This window comes from Brachionichthys hirsutus, chromosome 19 (genome assembly GCF_040956055.1).
Source record: "Brachionichthys hirsutus isolate HB-005 chromosome 19, CSIRO-AGI_Bhir_v1, whole genome shotgun sequence".
NCBI classification, from domain to species: Eukaryota; Metazoa; Chordata; class Actinopteri; order Lophiiformes; family Brachionichthyidae; genus Brachionichthys; species Brachionichthys hirsutus.
Window position 1 is genome coordinate 6946189 of NC_090915.1, and position 18140 is coordinate 6964328.

The 18140-nt window shown below is 46.3% G+C and overlaps 3 protein-coding genes across 3 annotated transcripts; 2 read left to right on the forward strand and 1 right to left on the reverse strand.

Annotated features, from left to right (window-relative positions):
* The first annotated feature begins 1077 nt into the window (after positions 1 to 1077).
* derl2 (derlin 2) lies at positions 1078 to 4253 on the forward strand. Its single transcript, XM_068752787.1, has 7 exons — positions 1078 to 1211; positions 2154 to 2219; positions 2784 to 2857; positions 2993 to 3086; positions 3254 to 3449; positions 3539 to 3629; positions 3782 to 4253. Exons 1-7 carry the CDS (start codon positions 1119 to 1121, stop codon positions 3885 to 3887), a joined length of 720 nt encoding a protein of 239 aa, XP_068608888.1. The 5' UTR covers positions 1078 to 1118; the 3' UTR covers positions 3888 to 4253.
* Positions 4254 to 5050: 797 nt separating this feature from the next.
* Positions 5051 to 7795, forward strand: LOC137908436 (SWI/SNF-related matrix-associated actin-dependent regulator of chromatin subfamily B member 1-like). Its single transcript, XM_068752841.1, has 9 exons — positions 5051 to 5140; positions 5883 to 5994; positions 6088 to 6196; positions 6292 to 6429; positions 6562 to 6689; positions 6770 to 6936; positions 7042 to 7232; positions 7421 to 7552; positions 7756 to 7795. The coding sequence occupies exons 1-9, from the start codon at positions 5051 to 5053 to the stop codon at positions 7793 to 7795; spliced, it is 1107 nt and encodes a 368-aa protein (XP_068608942.1).
* Positions 7796 to 9578: 1783 nt separating this feature from the next.
* Positions 9579 to 17775, reverse strand: LOC137908585 (stromelysin-3-like). The gene is made up of 8 exons (XM_068752994.1): positions 17684 to 17775; positions 14071 to 14351; positions 13451 to 13594; positions 12297 to 12430; positions 11937 to 12151; positions 11626 to 11830; positions 10574 to 10834; positions 9579 to 10145 (listed from the first exon to the last, which is right to left on the reverse strand). Exons 1-8 carry the CDS (start codon positions 17753 to 17755, stop codon positions 10018 to 10020), a joined length of 1440 nt encoding a protein of 479 aa, XP_068609095.1. The 5' UTR covers positions 17756 to 17775; the 3' UTR covers positions 9579 to 10017.
* Positions 17776 to 18140: the final 365 nt, after the last annotated feature.

Below are 18140 nucleotides of genomic sequence, written 5' to 3' on the forward strand. Positions count from 1 at the left end.
CGCTTTTTTTTTTTTTTTACCACCTGAGTGGATGGGAACATTATTAGTAACCATAATCCCGTTTGCAATGGATTAAAAGATGTGGTGTCTGGATTGAGAATGAGCTATTTTCCTGGGGTAATTGCAGATCAATAGAACACATGGATTTTTTTTTTTCTCTTCTCTTATTTCGTCGCAAGGTCGCGGTGTACTGGAGCCTATCAAATCAGTAAAGAGGATAAGTCGCCAGTTAATCACAGCCTATAGATCTGTTATTAACACTTTTCAGGGGAATGATACAAGAAATGTTACTCAGAAAATGTGAATGATATTGCCGTGGTGTACAAGCATGTATCAGATAGTACCTGTTTAAAAAGAAACACTGAGGCTGATTTATGTGAATCCCACGTAAAGTGTTTTACTCTGGTTACTTTCATGTACACACTTTGTCTTATTTGGACAGGTTTCATTAGCATAAAAACTACTAACTCCATGGAGGACTTCTACACACGCATGATGGCGTGGAATGAAGGGCAATGGAATTACTCATGACCCCCCGACCCCCCCCCATCACACAAGCCACAAGCAGCTACCCTCTAGTTTCCGGTACCACAGCATCCAGGTTAAACTTAGATCCCATTCATTTTAGATTCTATATTCCTGCTAACAAACACACAAACACCGTCAAAAACCTATCCTCCTTGGCGGAGATAATAAAATAAACCAGTGTGTGCGTGTATTTTATTTATGTATAGGACAAGTACGTGCCTGTAATACGCAGTGAGATCATGTAAGTGTAACTGCAGTATACTCGTTCAAATTGTATGCAAGTGGAGGTTTTCATAATAATGGATTACTGCAGGAGATGCTTTTCTGGTAGTTTTGCATTTATGAAACCATACAAACCTTTTAACGGATGGACATTAGAAAGCGGTGTCACTATTTAAAGATTTAACTCATCTTAATTAACGCCAACATTTGCAGTATATTTACTTTTGTGTAAAAGATATTGAAATGTGATTGTTTTGTTTTCATTAAAGGTATGGGGTGATGCTAATTCTCCCACGGACGTGAACGCAACACTTTACACCGTGTAGAATGACGTGTCAACAAGGTGCCGGAAGCGTCCAGTGTCCAAAATGGCTTACCAGACACTACAACAGGAGTACTTACAGATTCCTGCTGTTACCAGGGCGTATACGACCGCGTGTGTGCTCACAACCGCAGCAGTGGTAAGACGTACTCAAATAACCACTGTGCCGGCTTCGACGCGGCCTGCTAGCGTTTAGCATAGCTGCTGTAACGCCGTTAGCTCGATGCTATAGCAGAGGTGTACGTGTCTCCACCAGGGTTTTATTCACGGTGGTAGCTGTCTAATCCACGTCACAGAGAACCGGGAGAGTTATTGTGCGTTTCCCGAGCTCTGCTTTGCGACTGGAAACGCTCAAAGTCGTTTCTGAGCTCAAGCGAAGTTGTTTATGTAGCATTAGCTACGTCGGACTAGCCCTAGCTACGTCACTTTGTGTATCGTGTAGCTGTTCAATCACCGTAAAAAAAACAAAAACAAAAAAAAACAGCTTTGCGTCGGTGTTGTTAGAAACAAATTCATGCAAACAATGAACAAGTTATTCGTATTTGCATACATCGTTATCGGGGGTAATGTTTTATTCTCACGCTCGACAAGCCCTATCCTTATTTTAACATTTTATCGACTTCGATGCCTTTTAATTCTATTTTTTTCTCATTAATCATTTACGTTAAGGCTTTTCCACAGATGATACATTTAACAAGAAGTACAACAAACAATCAGATGACTTTATTTCTCAGTCTGAGAGGTCGAACAGAGGAAAAAAAGATGGAGCAATCAAACGCAGACCAGATCAACCGAACACAGATCAAATCGATCCATCGTTAGACATGTAAAGATTTATAAGTGGATACTAAAGAAGGTAATATGGCTGCTACGATCAAAATATTGATTGATTGAAAACAAACGGAAACTTAAATATCACGCGATGAACGGTGTCTGTGTTCCGAGGTTGTGGGTTCAAATCCAACACTTTACCATGTGCCCTCTTCATATCTCTTCTGTCATTCTTTTAGATAATCGCCTAAATGTGAATGGCTGAAATCTTCTTGATCTGTTTTTACCTCTGTTTTGTTCCGTCTCACAGCAACTAGAGATCATCACACCATTTCAGCTATACTTCAACCCGGATTTGATCCTGAGGAATTACCAGGTGAGTCGTTTCAGCTTTGCGTATGTCTGCCACGTATTTTAAAAGTATTTTAACAATACCTCGCTGAAATAAATGTGAAGGTTATTTTTTCACTCGCTTCATTTAACTTAAGCGTTATTCCTGACTTTTTATTTAAAAATGTATTTTGTAAAATGACATTTATCGTTATTTTTCAGGAAGTTTTAGTTTTAATAAGTATGATTGTATAATTTGTAGAAGTGAAACGACAAATTTTCTTAGATTTGAGATTTGTTTCATTCTGCTGATTCAAAAACAAAATAGCAGAGTATATTTTTGTTGCAAACTTAATAATAAAAAAAAAAGATGCTTGTCATTTTGTTCTGTTTCATCGTGATTTTTCTTTGATGTATAGAGTCTCGTCTCGGTAATGCCCTCGCATAAAGTTTTTCCCTTGAGTGTGTTGTAGAACTGAATTGCACCACAGTTGAGTGACGTCGCTGGGCAACCGGCTCACGCGGCTGTTGAAGCAGACGAGTTTCTAATTCCACGACGATAGACAGACTCCTCACAATTTATTTCTCTCTTTTTTTTTTTTTTTTCTAGGTATGGCGACTCATAACCAACTTCCTGTTTTTTGGACCAGTTGGCTTCAATTTCCTGTTCAATATGATTTTTCTGTATCCTTCTCACTGATTTTCTCCGGCATGCGTCTGCAGCTCTCAGTTTCACATGCGGCTTCGTGAACTCACTTCTACCGTTAGCCGCAGATACGTGCCGTAAACCGTGTAGGTACCTCAACCGGTCGCTTCCAGGTACAGGTACTGCCGGATGCTGGAGGAGGGCTCTTTCAGGGGACGCACAGCTGACTTCGTCTTCATGTTCCTCTTCGGTGGACTTTTGATGACTGTATCCTTTCTATGAGTTGGCCACCAAAAAAAAACATTCAATGAGGCCCGTTTTAGAATGGGAGTGGGCCGCTGCAGTTTGTGCCATTGATGTGCAAGTTGCCGCTCCCTCCTCGCAGGAACCATCCTGGCCCTTTTGCGTTTTGTGCGTTCTTAACCGGGTCCTAGCTATTTGGCACTCTCGTGAGTCTGGTGTTCCTGGGCCAGGCCTTCACCATCATGCTGGTGTACGTGTGGAGTCGGCGGAATCCAAATGTTCGCATGAATTTCTTTGGCCTGCTGAATTTCCAGGCGCCCTTCCTGCCGTGGGTGCTGATGGGATTCTCACTTCTCCTCGGCAACTCCATCATCGTGGATCTTTTAGGTTTAGCCGTCATTTATGTAAATCTATATTACACAATATTAAAAAGTGGTGTGCTCCATATGAATGCCCCCCCCCCCCCCTTTCTTCAGGTATTGCTGTTGGTCATGTGTACTACTTCCTGGAGGATGTTTTCCCCAACCAGCCGGGCGGAGGAAGGTGGCTGAAGACTCCATCTGTCATGTGAGTCTACACGTGGAAATTTGCATATCTCCTCAGTGGTTAAAGTGAAATTGTACGCTGTTGCTGTATAAATAAAGTTTTACATGTACATGTCTTCTGTGGGAGATGCCTCTTCCTCTGAGAAATGTATCCCTCCTTTGTGCTGCTTGCAGAAAGATGCTGTTTGACACTCCAGAGGAAGACGCCAACTATAACCCCCTCCCCGAGGAACGCCCTGGAGGCTTTGCCTGGGGGGAGGGACAGCGCCTCGGCGGTTAAACGTACCCCTCCACATCCCGTCCTCGTAAAGAGACGCCCTCTGCAGGGAGAATGGGACAAACTTGCTGTTTGTTTTCGACATCTTTGTTTGGTTTCTGGGAGAATGAAGCCGACCAGGCAGCACCTTTTTGGAGAGAACCGTCTGTTGTCTTTGTATATGGGCTTAAATCACCGTCAGAAACTCTGCTCGATGCCAGATCGCTGCTCTGAGACTGCATGAGGGGAACACAAGCTTCAGATGGACTCTGGACAGTCAGCCTTTTGGGTTCGAGTGACGTTTGTGTTCATCTCAGAAAAAAATTCAAATACCACAACTGTCAGAAGAAAGAGGAAATAATGACGGCAGTAAAATGAATTTATTCAGAATGCGAGAGCATTTGTTTTCTTTTCACTTTGTAAAAATTAAATGTGTGAGGCAAATGGTTGTTTTGGTGTCTTTGCGGTCGAGTCCACTCTTCACTTCACGCAGAGGGACATCGTGAAGTACGGCGTAAAAGATGTGTGTTCTTTTATTATTATTGATTTCATTTGATCCAGCCTTACATCAGGGATGGGGGTAGGCAACGTAGTTTCATTCTCCATGGCTGCCATCTTTACAATTAATTTTAACAATTGTTTAGATGTATTTTTCACCCATGTGGACTTTGTCATCATGCGACCCGGCCCAGCAGAGTGTCAACAGATTATACATGTCAATCTTGTTTGAGGATTTCTAAAAAAAAATGTAACAAACTCCGTCAAAAATATAACCTTGTCGGAGATAATGAATCACATTATATATTAATATAGAACGGAAGAAAATGTGATGAATCTAAACTGGTGTGGACAAACGAGATCAACTTTACATGTATTCTCTTGCTTTGACCAATAGGTGGCGATAATGAGCTGTGGCAGTGTCAATGCGGCGTTTTCGGTTATCGGAAAAGTGTCCGAACTCCGTTGCGTACATTAAACAAATGTCCTACATTTAGTTTCCCTGCAATAGTTGTTTCTATTTTACCTCTGGCTTCTTATCTGTATGTGCACAATCAAGTAAATATATTAACGGGAAACGCTTACTTCGCACATTATTTTATAGAATTGTCTGTTTTCCCATCTTTATCATGTGCATTGAACGCGTGTGAAGAAGAAAGGGCCGCATGAATACTAGCGACTGTGTAAAGATGCAGCTGGCTTTAAGCAAAACGTTCGGCCAGAAGCCCGTCAAATTCCAGTTGGAGCCAGATGGGGACTTTTACATGGTTGGCTCGGAGGTAAGGGGACATCTGTTGTTGATGTTCGAACGCTTAGCTTCCTAATGTTGGCCTCAGCTAACACTTCCTGTGGCTAGTTGCTGTTAGCATGCTAACGAAGCCGATTGATTACTACATAAACAAAGAAAACGCTTAATGCTGATGCAGTAGGATAAAGTCAAACCGATTAAATGTAACATGATCTAAATGCAATCTAAATAATAGATTATTTGGGTTTAGCAAGCCGCCAGTGTGTTCCTGCTTTACCTTCCATCACCAGCCTTTCCAGACCTTCACTTGTTCCTCTGTGACCCCGGGCTCCTCCGTGACCCCGGGTTCCTCTGTGACCCCGGGTTCCTCTGTGACCCCGGGCCTCCTCTGTGACCCCGGGTTCCTCTGTGACCCCGGGTTCCTCCGTGGCCCCGGGCTCCTCTGTAGCCTGGGTTCCTCTGTGACCCCGGGCTCCTCTGTGGCCCCGGGTTCCTCTGTGACCCCGGGCTCCTCTGTGGCCCCGGGTTCCTCTGTGACCCCGGGCCTCCTCTGTGACCCCGGGTTCCTCTGTGACCCCGGGTTCCTCCGTGGCCCCGGGCTCCTCTGTAGCCTGGGTTCCTCTGTAGCCTGGGTTCCTCTGTGACCCCGGGTTCCTCTGTAGCCTGGGTTCCTCTGTGACCCCGGGCTCCTCTGTGGCCCCGGGTTCCTCTGCCTTTCCTCTCCAACAGATACACCTGAAATGTTCCCAATGGTTCTGCCTTCTGCTCTCCAGGTCGGAAACTATCTGCGTATGTTCAGAGGATCGCTGTATAAAAGATATCCATCTTTGTGGAGGAGGCTCGCCTCTGTGGAGGAGAGGAAGAAAATCGTAGCGTCGTCACACGGTGAGTCTTTTTGTTTAACCGTGTACGAGCCCGTATTGACTGTACACAACGCATGCTAGGCTGACAGGTGTCTGTGTTCTCGCCCGCTTGTAGCCACTAGCGTTACTTTGCTAAAGGCGTCAGAATGTGAGGAGATATTCGAGGGGAACGATGAGAAGTACAAGGCGGTGTCCATCAGCACCGAGCCCCCGGCCTACCTCAGGTATTTATTGATTACTGGTGAACGTGGGGAAACGTAACCCGAACCTTGAGCCATAATGGGGTAGAAAATGTTTTGTGGTTTGTCTCCTGTAAAAGGGAGCAGAAAGCAAAGAGGAGCAGTCAGTGGGTTCCCACGCTGCCCAACAGCTCCCACCATCTCGACGCCGTGCCTTGCTCCACCACCATCAACCGCAACCGGATGGGCCGCGACAAGAAGAGGACCTTCCCCCTGTGGTGCGTTTTCGTGTCTCAGGATTCATCCAGAGGGCTCTGGACCGGTTCACCGTGTGATCCTGGACGTTTAGTTGCCTCCAGCCGAGCAGGTTCTGTTCTTGACGCCGTTTGTTTGTTTGTTTTTCCGTTCAGCTTTGACGACCACGACCCGGCGGTGATCCATGAGAATGCAGCCCAGGTCGAGGCGCTGGTTCCCATTCGCCTGGACATGGAGATAGATGGACAGAAGCTGCGAGACGCCTTCACCTGGAACATGAATGGTAAATATAAGCTACATGCTGAGCTCGGTTCCGGCTCCGTTAGCTGCAGTCTCTGATCCCTCTCGTCTGCTCCTCCTCAGAGAAGCTGATGACTCCAGAGATGTTTGCGGAGATTCTGTGTGACGACCTGGATCTGAATCCTCTGGCGTTCGTCCCGGCCATCGCCTCCGCCATCCGTCAGCAGATTGAGTCCTACCCCACTGACGGCGTGCTGGAAGAGCAGGCCGACCAGAGGGTCATCATCAAGGTGGGTCCTGGGGTTTAGAGCGTTCCTCGGGAGAGAGGCGGGTCGCGTTGTCCACTTAATGACGCGTCTTCTGACCGCTCCCTGTGTTCCGTCCGTCTTCCTCAGCTCAACATTCACGTGGGGAACATCTCCCTGGTGGACCAGTTTGAGTGGGACATGTCTGAGAGGGACAACTCCCCGGAGTCGTTCGCGCTGAAGCTCTGCTCTGAGCTGGGCTTGGGAGGCGAGTTCGTCACGACCATCGCCTACAGCATCCGGGGTCAGCTCAGCTGGCACCAGCGGACCTACGCCTTCAGGTAGCGCCACCCACACCTTAACAGGGCTGGGGGAGGGGGGGGGGGGTTGGTAGTCCAAACCCGTCAGTCAATATTGTTATCGGCGTTTAACTGATAACACTTCATTTCCTTTTTATGAGTTTGTAGTCTCATCCACAAATATCTGTTGATGATGGTGTTTGTAATTTACCCCCCCCCCCCCCCCCCAGTGAAAACCCACTCCCCACTGTGGAGATTGCCATCCGCAATACAGGCGATGCAGACCAGTGGTGCCCCCTGCTGGAGACTCTGACAGACGCAGAAATGGAGAAGAAAATCCGAGACCAAGACAGGAACACGAGGTAAGACGGTTTATTATATTTATACGTGTGGGTTAGAGACAGACAGACGGACACTCGCACCGACAGACAATTAGGACGGATCAATGAACCTAAGCTGCACGGAGAAAACACAGAACGTACAGGAAGTTACCTCAGGGCATGCGTCTCTTCTTCCAGATCGTCGTAACGTCTGCTGACATGTTTCTTCTTCGTGTGTTTCGTAGGCGTATGAGACGGCTGGCGAACACGGCGCCATCCTGGTAGGGAGGGCGGCTGGAAGATGTTCTGTTTCAAGTTCCAGATGATCCTCCAAATGCAGACTAACACACACACATCCCGAAAGCATTGATTACGCACATGGACGTTCCCGTTGCCATGGGTAACGCGTGGTCAGTGAACACAACACGCGTCATTCCTCTGCACACAGGCCGCCATGCTCCACTCTGCTGTTGGACGTCCATCACCATGGTTTCACATCGCATGCCTGGTGAAAACATTAGCATTAGCATAGTGGTCAGTGTTTCGACGCTGTTAAATCCTGCCCCGTTCGCTGCAATGACAGAAGCTATGTCAAAGGTCTGGGTTAGATCCAGATCCAGATCCAGTTTATACCGAGTCCGGCTACCGGAAGAGAGATCTGGTCCAGGACGCGATGTCCATCAGAGTGTCTGATTCAAACCTCTGTCTGCTCATTGTAAAAGTCAAGTGTCCTTTCGTAATGTGTACGGCGGATCCCTTCAGAGGACAGACCACAGTCCACCGGGCTGCCAAGTGGAGTTAAATGATGGAAGGAGTGAATAGAATTTCTGATCGGACGGGTGCGTCTTGCTGGAACGCGTTTTGGATGTATTTAAATTAGCATGAAGTGGCGTGTAAACGGAGTAAAACGTTAAACGAGAGGCTTGCTGCTCGCCTTCTTCAAATCACATTGTGAACTAAATATCTTCAGAAGGTGAAGAGTTGACATTCACGCGGTTTTATTTATTTATTTTTACCAGGGTGGGGAACTCGAATGCTGTCGTCACACAGCCGTAAAAACGCAATGGATGGGACAACCCGGAGGGGACATCAGGACATGTGTCCGAGCAAAATAAGAAATTTGACCACACATTGGCTCATGGACACATTTATTGAAGCCTTGAATCTAAATTATGGTTTCAATTAAGCTTAATTAAGCTAAAAACGTTCATTGTAAGCTAGGAGGCTGCTACCTTCTACTGTCTTTGGTTACACTTGGACACGTGTCTCGATGTCCCTCCAGATTGTCAACACCCATTGTCTTCGTATAAATTCCTGCAAAAGTGCATCCAAACACAATCTCTTTGTTGTATCACTAGAATTAAACGGATGCTTGAAAACAACAGTTGTCGTGTAAAATCTACCCACAATCCTTAGTAACTTGGCGGCGAACTGTGGGCGTGGCTCCCAGCTGTCGCGTGTTTGCAGCCAATTGCTTTAATTGGGGTTTGGGTTTAGCCCCTAGCCTGTTGTGATCAGGGAGGAAGACCTGGGTTCGGTGCATGCTCTCACACGCCGTATGTACATCGTGTTGTGTCCTGAGCATGAGGGACTTGTTGTGCCCGCCGTTACCGTGACGAACACTGCATCAGTGTCAGCAGCCTGTTTTTTTTTTTTTTTTTTACCGACTGTTGTTAGCGAGTCGAGGGAGAAGATGCTGAGAGCCGGTGGCGTCTTTGACTTGATGATCTTCAACAGAATAATATTTCTGTCCTGTTACCTTTTTGTTCTCTTTTGTAAAATTACTTCATAGTGAACTCGTTTTTATATGAAAAATAAACAATAAAGAAAATTGTTATAAATTGTTGAACATGTTTGCTTTCTCTCCAGTATCAGACATTAATAATAACTCGACGCAGAAATTATCCTGAATGACGTGCAAAATCTACGTTTTGCTGCGTGACGGCAGGAAGAATAAACTATTACTGACGGAAATAGGAAACCATTTACTGAAAAAAGATTACAGATTTATTCACATGACTTCTGAATATTAAGGTACACAGACTAAAATGGAAGAAAAAGGGACTTGATGAAAGCTCCGCTGGACGGCTGTCTGCAAACACAACGGTGTGTTTCACAAGTCATGAGTGGTAATCAATGTCCAGCACTGATTGGAAAAGGGGAACAAAATATTCCTACAAACATACGGAGAGTCTTTGTCTCATTTCACTGATTAGGACAGACAGGTGATTTACAGGTGTGTTAAACCGTGTGATATGATTCTCAGCTTTATGATGTTGGTGTAATATCATTCAGAAACGAAGCGAGAAGAAACCCATCGAATGGATCCACGGAAAAGCCAAACACGGAGTAATGAAAAGAACGCATGTAATTTATGAGGTACTGAGTTCCTGCATCTACAGGGCCTGAAACGGCGCCTCGGACGTCCGGTGATTCTTCCTGAGCGGCCTGCGTGTAAGGGTGCTACGAAGGATATGCACCCGCACTCGAGTGAGAAGAGCATGGCGTTATTCAGACAGGGAGGGAGCGCAGCCGAAGAAATCCCCGCCGATGCTGCGCGGGTAGCCTGCTAACAGCTTCAGCTCCACGGGGTCGAACTTCCAATAGTAGGGTCCCCTCAGAAAGTGGGCATAGCCTGTCAGAGGGAAGAGAAGGCAACGGTCATTCTCCGAATCACACAGAACATCTGGCTCCACACCGATCCCAACACGGAACATCTGGCGCTCCACCGATCCCAGTAGGGTAGAGGTTCACATTCTCATAAAGGTCTGGATAGAATCACAGTTCATTGATGCTATGAGCTGTATTTTATTATAAACTAATATCTTGATCTTGACAACCATTTCACCACAAATTAGATTTTGGACATGTGTTTATACCAGAATGGCTCGATTGGGGACTGAAACCTTTAACGATGACCAGGGGTGGACATTTTTCTAAACGCAACGCAGTCCTGATTTGAAATGAAATAAAAACGTTATTCTTGTCATCTCTGGAGGTAGGCTGGCCCCTCTCCAGCCAGGCCCGTTCCATTCCAGGGTTACATTTCATCGGAGTCCTTACCGTATTTGTCTTGAAAGGCTGCGTCGACATCGCCGGGCACTCCGTCCCATTCGTACATGCTGCGAGGATGGACGTCCTCGACCCGGTTCTTCTGAGGACTGAACAGCCAGTAAGAAGCAGACTTGAGCAGGTAGACTTTCTCAGTATGGTCTTCTTCCCACTTCAACGCAGCCTGGATGTCTGTTACAGAAAGTCCCAGCTGCTGCACCGAATCCGGTCCAGTAATCTTCCTCTCAGCGTCAAACACCCAGTAGCTGCTACCTGTCGTGGAAAAAGATTTAGCTCCATTCGGAACCTTCGTTTACGTGACAAGTCATGGACTATTACAGTAGTATAAGCAACGAGAAAATCACTCAGAGGGCGCAGACCTCCTCCAAGCAGCTCGTTCCCCTCCTAACTGGATTTACACATGTTGATCTGGATCATCATCAAAAGGTTCTAAATTGTGTCTTTATACACCAAACATGGAAAGTTAAAGTGAATCAGCATTGATTGACTGATTTTTGAATCCATAAATCGCTCTCAAAATTTAACAGGATCTAAATTAGACCAGATTTGTAATAATCAAGATCCATCCAGCAGTTTTTCTGTAATCCTGTGAACAAACAAAGGCTGTAAAAAAAACAGAACCTCCTTGGAGGTAATAACCAAAATAGAGAAATGAGACAAGCGTCCACCTCCCGTCTTGTCCACAGTCTTGTCCTCTGTCCTCAACAGGAAAGAAATAAGCAGCCATGATTACAACCACCGATTCATGCGTTCAGCTGGAAACTCAGAATGAGCTGACATTCTGAAATATGTTTAGCTATTTATAGATCAGTGCCTGCAGTTTCATAAGATTGAATTCTCTTAGGCACAATGGGAACCAGATCATATAAACCAGATCGTGTTTTAGTGCACAATATCAGAAACGTCTCCAGATGCCATTGGGTGCGAGCTTTTCATCTTTTGTCTCTCTTTCAAGACTACAAGACGTGTCCGCTTGCACGATCTGATGATTCGTCAAGAGCGATTTAAACAGTTCCCATCTGTGTTCCTGCATCACGACCAACCTTGGAAGAACCAGATGTTGCCAGACTTGTCTTCATACGCAGCATCGATGCTGTCGGGGATGCCTCTCCAGTGACGCGACGTCAGCGCCGGGTAGCCGGGTTGCAGATGCCGGTCACGGATACGCCAAACATATCGGGACTTAAAGAAGAACAGCTCTCCCCGGATCATGGACACGGCGTCAAAGCTCGTCCTGCAGGCATCCGGCTGGGGATTACATGCAGCATATAGCGCTGATATTATCGCGTGTGGACAAATATGCATCGCTCCAATTTGATTTGAGGGAGCGTTCCCGGTATTACGGTCTCGTCGCCATTCCGACGTCTATCTCGTTGGTCTCCGTCATCTCGGGCGGATCCCGCGGCGGGGGGCCATACAGGTACTGGATGCCCCTCTTGTCATCCTCACTCAGCTGCAGAGGGTACGAGTCACTGTAGAAAGGACTCATCACAGCATCCGGCTCAAACGAGTGCTGCAGGCCCAGAACGTGGCCAAACTCATGAGCGGCCACTTGTAGGAGGTCCGTCCCTAGAGAGAAGAGGAGAAGGTGACGAACGGGAAACTCCAAAGTCGACGAGGCACGCGTAGCCTTCAGCGGACCCAAATGAAAACCACAGAACCAGGTTTTAATGTGAATTCAACGCGGCCGCTGTTCTACTTCGCGTTAACTCACCCACATCGTTGCCCACGGTCCATTGCTCATCGTAGTCAAAGTGGACCTCTCCCTGTCTGTGGGTCCTGGGGAAGAAGGCGTGGGCGAGGATTCCTCCAGGACCATCGAAGGGGAGGCTGTCCCCATGCCAGTACCTGAGCGAGCACCCCCGCCGTTTAGTGTTGGTTTTAAGCATTGGAAACCAGATTTGAATGATTAACATGCTTCTGCCAAGGCCTGACGATTTAAGGCATTCCTAGAGCTGCTCCGGTTTTCTCAGTCTGTCTCTGGTTTTGTTTGAATACGTGATTTTCCGCGTGAGGACTGCGATCAGTGGACGTGGACGGCGTTCAGGTTCCGTCTCAGAGGAGCGGTACTCTTCTCATGTACCGATGGTATTTGCTTCATGGGAGGTTTCTGCTGTTCATGGTATATTTTGTGGTGGCGTACATGATCGTGTTTTTTTTTATTTTTTTAATAAAAAGCACGTTTATACCTGTTGCAGGGCCTCTCAACTCACAAAGCAAAACCGTAATCCGATGATAATAGTCTTTATTATTTGTCCATCAGATCCCAGAGAGTGACGGGAGGGAAGGGAAGGAGAAACCGGGCTGGCGGCGATTCAAATCTTCTGGGTCTGCACGTCTGATCTTGCATAATATGAACTTACGTGTGCGCTGACATGCGTCTGGCTCAAACAGCCCGGTTGATTAATGACCCCGACAATCTAAACGAGATGAAATGTGTCAGCCTATTAATAAAGTTGTTCCTGAAACTACGAGCGTTTTCCCTCGCTACGCACGCCGAGTCGAAGGAAAACAACCTTCTCGTTGTCCTTTTCATTTTTCGGGAACATATTGTCTGCGTTATTGAAGTCAACCGTCCACATGGCGATCTGGATCATCATCAAAAGGTTCTAACTTGTTCTTCGTATCTTTATACACACGGGTCTACTGGCGACGCACCCGGGGTGTACCCCCCGCCTCTCACCCTTAACCTGGAAGGCGGATAAAGCGGCTGTAGACGAGACGATTGATTGTCGTGACGGCTACAAGGAAATGGATGGATAATTTAAAAGACTTCTAACACGCCAGAAAATATCAGAAAGGCAAACCAATGGGAAAGAAGCAGCCCCCCCCCCCCCCGTGCCCCTGCACATATGTTCATGTCCTCACCTGTTGAAGTCAAGCACGATGTCGGCTTTCTCTGAGGTGACCTCGCTGAACCTCAGAGGAGTCACCGCACTCCACACAGCCAATGCCTCCTGGAGGACTCGCCTCACTTTACCCTCACTCATCTGCCAGGGGAATCGCATAATCCTATTGGACACACACACACACACACACACACACACACACACACACAATTGACAACCAAACTAAGTAGTAGAGGCATATGGATCAATACTTTTGAAAAAGCCTCCATTATTAGTAAATGTTTTTGTTTTTGTATCCAGGCGGGTATCCGGATCGCTTTCAAAATGTAATGGGATTGAAGTTCGACCAAGACCCATTTTCATAAAAAAATAAAAATAAATACCACGATCCATCCAGCAGTTTTTCCGTAATCCTGCTAACAACAGAGCGTCCTTGGCGGCGGTAATTATGACCCAACTTTATGAAACCTGTCGCTGACAACAAATTGTACACACGTATTTGGATTTAATTTCTAATACCAGACAGTCTTTCATTGTAACTTTGGCGATGAGGAGTGCTACACATCCACGATTTAAAGACAGAGAATAAGTTCTTAACTAGCTGGACAGTCTACTGACACAGACTTACACGCTTCTTACTTGTAAGTGAGGTCCGTCTTCTCCCAGCGGCCTCCGAACACGGCGAATCTCTTGCTGCGCGGCCGCCTGCTGAGAGCTCCTCTCTTCTTCGGGTTAGGCTTTGACACGCCGACGTGTGTCAGAGTAGCGTCGTCTGGGACGCCGCACCAAGGACGCTTCCAGACTGCTGTCTCATTTTGGGATTCCGATAGAGGCTTTAAACGGTAGTCATTGATTAGAATGTGCTGCTCGTGCCTTTGCCACCGTTTCACATCGTCACGGCTGCTGCTGGGAAGCCATCCCTGCAAAGTAAGGGCGACACGCAGAAGCTTTATTAGCCACCATATGAGAATAATGAGAAACTTGCAATGTCCATTTTTATGCTGATGACACCATCCTTAAATAAATGTTCTTTACATTTTACAAGAGCACAAAGCTCTGAAGATGCAAATGTCATATATTGCAGTTTTATAAATACTTTGGATTTACATCAGATAGTAGTTTGTCTGGCAAAGTGTCACGATATCTGAATCATAGCCACATGCCCAGTCTTCATTTTCAGCTGCCGTCGCCTGAGGCTTCATATTGCTTCTCATTAGCTGGACTCATTTATCATATAGCGCAATCACACACATTATTATCCTCCTTCTGCCGTCTTCTGAAATATAAATGACTATTTCAATATAGTGTGTCCCTGAACCAACCCGACACGCACGCATTCTTCACAGGCGCACTAACGCCGTCATTTCACCAGCATCATAGAGTCTCTACGGAGTCATCAGGCGCCACCACCACCACCAGTGTCTGGACTCCAGTTGGAAGCTTTATCTTGCCGTTACTTAAGGCTTCAGTGATGACTTAGCACTTAAATGTCGCACATCAACTGCTGTGATAGACAATTATCCATCTAGACCAGTCACAGAACTCAGAAAACACAAAACTTAAAGTAGTACTTGTTTGGTTCGATTTGCGAGTTTAAAATTCAGTTGAAACTTCAGGCAACCTGAAAATCGTGGAGCGCCGTGAGTCACGCTGCTTCCTCAAGTAAAGTAAACCGTCTCGCTGATCAGACTGGCGGCTCGCCCGGTCAGCCGCCCCATTAGCCTATAATTGCCAGTGGCGTTGAGGTTGAGATTTGCTGAGTGAGAGTGGGCAACAAGCTGGACTGACGTGAACGGATTCCACTGTGGATTAAATCTGGCAGGAGGGTGGGAATTATTGGATCAGAACGCCACTGGGCCGCTGGATCCGCGTGCTACTACGTCTCACATCATCAAGGTGAAAGCCACAGAAGGGATTATGGCTTATCAGATAGGACGAACCCCCACCGGCGTGGACGTGACGTTTGGAACGGGCTGTGGGAGGAGGAGCGTCCTCATTTTTGATGTTCTGATGAAGAAGCGAGGGGAAGATTCGAATCCACAAAAGCCGCTAGAGGTCACCGAGTCCGTCTACGAAGAGCAGAATTGCTATTTGAGTAGCATTAGTTTTCCTTTGGGGAGTCCTGAATATGGAAATGTGGCACATGCACGTATTAGCATGCACATGGCTATAAAAACATGCGCCACACACTGCCACACATGTGTTATACAAACCCCCCCAAAGCTGCAGATCATGAGCCAGATGTCTGGAAATTCCCAGGTGAGTCATGACATCAGGCCGTCTGCAGGGTTAAACGCAGGGGCGGCGTTCCGAGGGATTTAAAGGATGCTGAGCTATGACTGGGAGTGGCTAGGTTGACAGCTAGCAGTAACAAAAAGGGAGGAGAATCAGAGGACCCGAGGTCTTAAACCACAACATGGCAGCATGACAGGAGGCGCTTTTTCAATGGTAAATAAAAGTTGTTGTAACACGAGATAAATGACGCGCACGGTGGAAGGAATCTCTGGAGTAAATATTTGCCTGCAAAAGTCCCAGATTGAATGTTTGGCGGATGAAGAGGATAACGCCTTCATCTTTGGACATTTCTGCCTCAGCTGCGTCAACATGCTTTAGTAATGCAAATATAGTTTGTACATCATTACACGATTTCACATTTTTATTTGCTGTTATCAAGTAACTTTAAGTCCCGTCAGTCCTGCCTGATAAAATTAAACTTTCATCCAAATTCCAATTATTAACCTAAACTGGTACATTTCCTGAAAACCCCCCTCAATAGGTTTACGTGTAAATTCTCCAAACACCTTTACAATGTTAAAGGTAAAAGAAATACGTTATAAAATGTCGATCTTTTCTTCAACCTTTCTTTAATCAGGTAAGTTAAGTGAGAACTAATTCTCATTTACAATAACGACCTAGAATTAGTTTGTAGTGGTGAGAAGAAGCCGGAGAAGCCGGGGAACCCGGAGAGAACCCACGCATACAACTTGTGACCTTCTTGCTGCGGATGCAATAGCACTACCCACTGCGTCACCATGCTGCCAATGTGATGGTTTCTTCCTTCAGACGCACCCAAACCTTCCATTTATCTGGATCCCGCTGAACTGTTTGATAGATTGATTGTTGCCCTGTTGTGCTGGCCTCTCTCTCAATGCTATTTCTCATTTTCCCTCAAGTCAGCAAAAAAAAAAAAAAAAAAGCAGCATTCAAAAATCCTCCCCCCCAGCTGTAGACAACATGTCTCTGCATGTTTAATCTGACTGTTGATAAGTTTAAAGGAAAGCTGCCAGAGCGGGCAATGAGTCACAAGAGGTTTGTAACAAAGCTCGCTTCATTCAAGTGTAACACAAGAATAACAACAACAACAACAACACAAGCTGAATGCCTGAAGCATGTCATTCTAAAGCCTTGAGAAAATTAGTGTCTTTAGCATAGCATTTGATCTGGTTTTTAAATCCATAATGTTAAAATTTAAGATTTTTTCCTGAGCTCATTCTAGATCATTCTGATTTTGTTAATAAGCCTCCATTATAAGTAAATGGATCGCTCTCAAACTTTAAGCAGATCAAAGTTAGACCAAGACCCATCTTCAGATTTGTATTTATCAAAATCCATCCAGCAGTTTTCCTGTAATCCTAGTAACAAACAGATAAAAGCTGTCACCAGCGACAGTAAGAAGGTTATTGGTTCAAGCCCCCCCCCCCCCCCCGAGCACTGAAGCCTGCCTGGTCCTGCCCTTCTACCCATTTCCAGCTGCTTCCCTTCCTCTGGGGAGGTTTAGGTTTCAATCTTATTTAACAGCTTTTCTTGAAACTGCATGACAGAGAAGCTCCATTTTCTCCACAGCATCCTTTACTTTGTGAGACGGGGCAGAAACCAGCCAGGCTGATGTGGCGGATAAGAGCTGAATGAAATGTCGCCGATCCGTTGTGTCCTGCCTGAGAGCCATTCCGGTGGCAGGTGTAGCTGCGCACCTGGAGGAGAAACTCTTGATCTGAGGAGTTTCACGTTTGTAAAATCTCAAGAATTAGAACAGAGAAATAAAGTTGACAAGCCCGTTTAATGTGGATAAAAAGTGTTTGTAATAATGTTAGTCTCATTCATTTTTTCTTTCATGAAATCTTAAATTAAAATAATCTCACTATAGCCAGAGGATTTCCATTTGTTTTTTTAATTTTCTTACAGTTGCGCCTTTTTTTTTTGCGGCTTCAATTTCTCGGTAGAAATAGCAGCGCCGGCTTTTGTGCAGACTCACCTGGAGCTTCCCGTACCTGTCCGCCGCCCTCCCGTACCTGTCCGCTGCCATCCCGTACCTGTCCGCTGCCATCCCGTACCTGTCCGCCGCCCTCCCGTTGCGCACCGGCACTGATTGAGCGAACAAGAAGAGCTGCAGAGACAAGATCGCGACCTGCCGCATCCTGTCGCGACCCAAAGTCCTGCCGGTGAACGGTGTGACGGAGGCGGGACGACCGGTCGAGGATGAAGAGGAGGAGGAGGAGGAGGAGGAGGAAGCTGGAGGACGGCGGAGTCTCTTATAGACGAGATACTTTGTCCTCTTCAAACCACAATTTTTCCGAGGTTTGAAGGTTGCAGCAACCACGTGACTTAACCCCCTAATGGCGTGTGTTAATAATCAATAATGCAGTCTCATGCTGAATATCGCGCCACTAGAGGGCGCTGTGTTTCTCCAGACACCTGCTGGACTCAGGAAC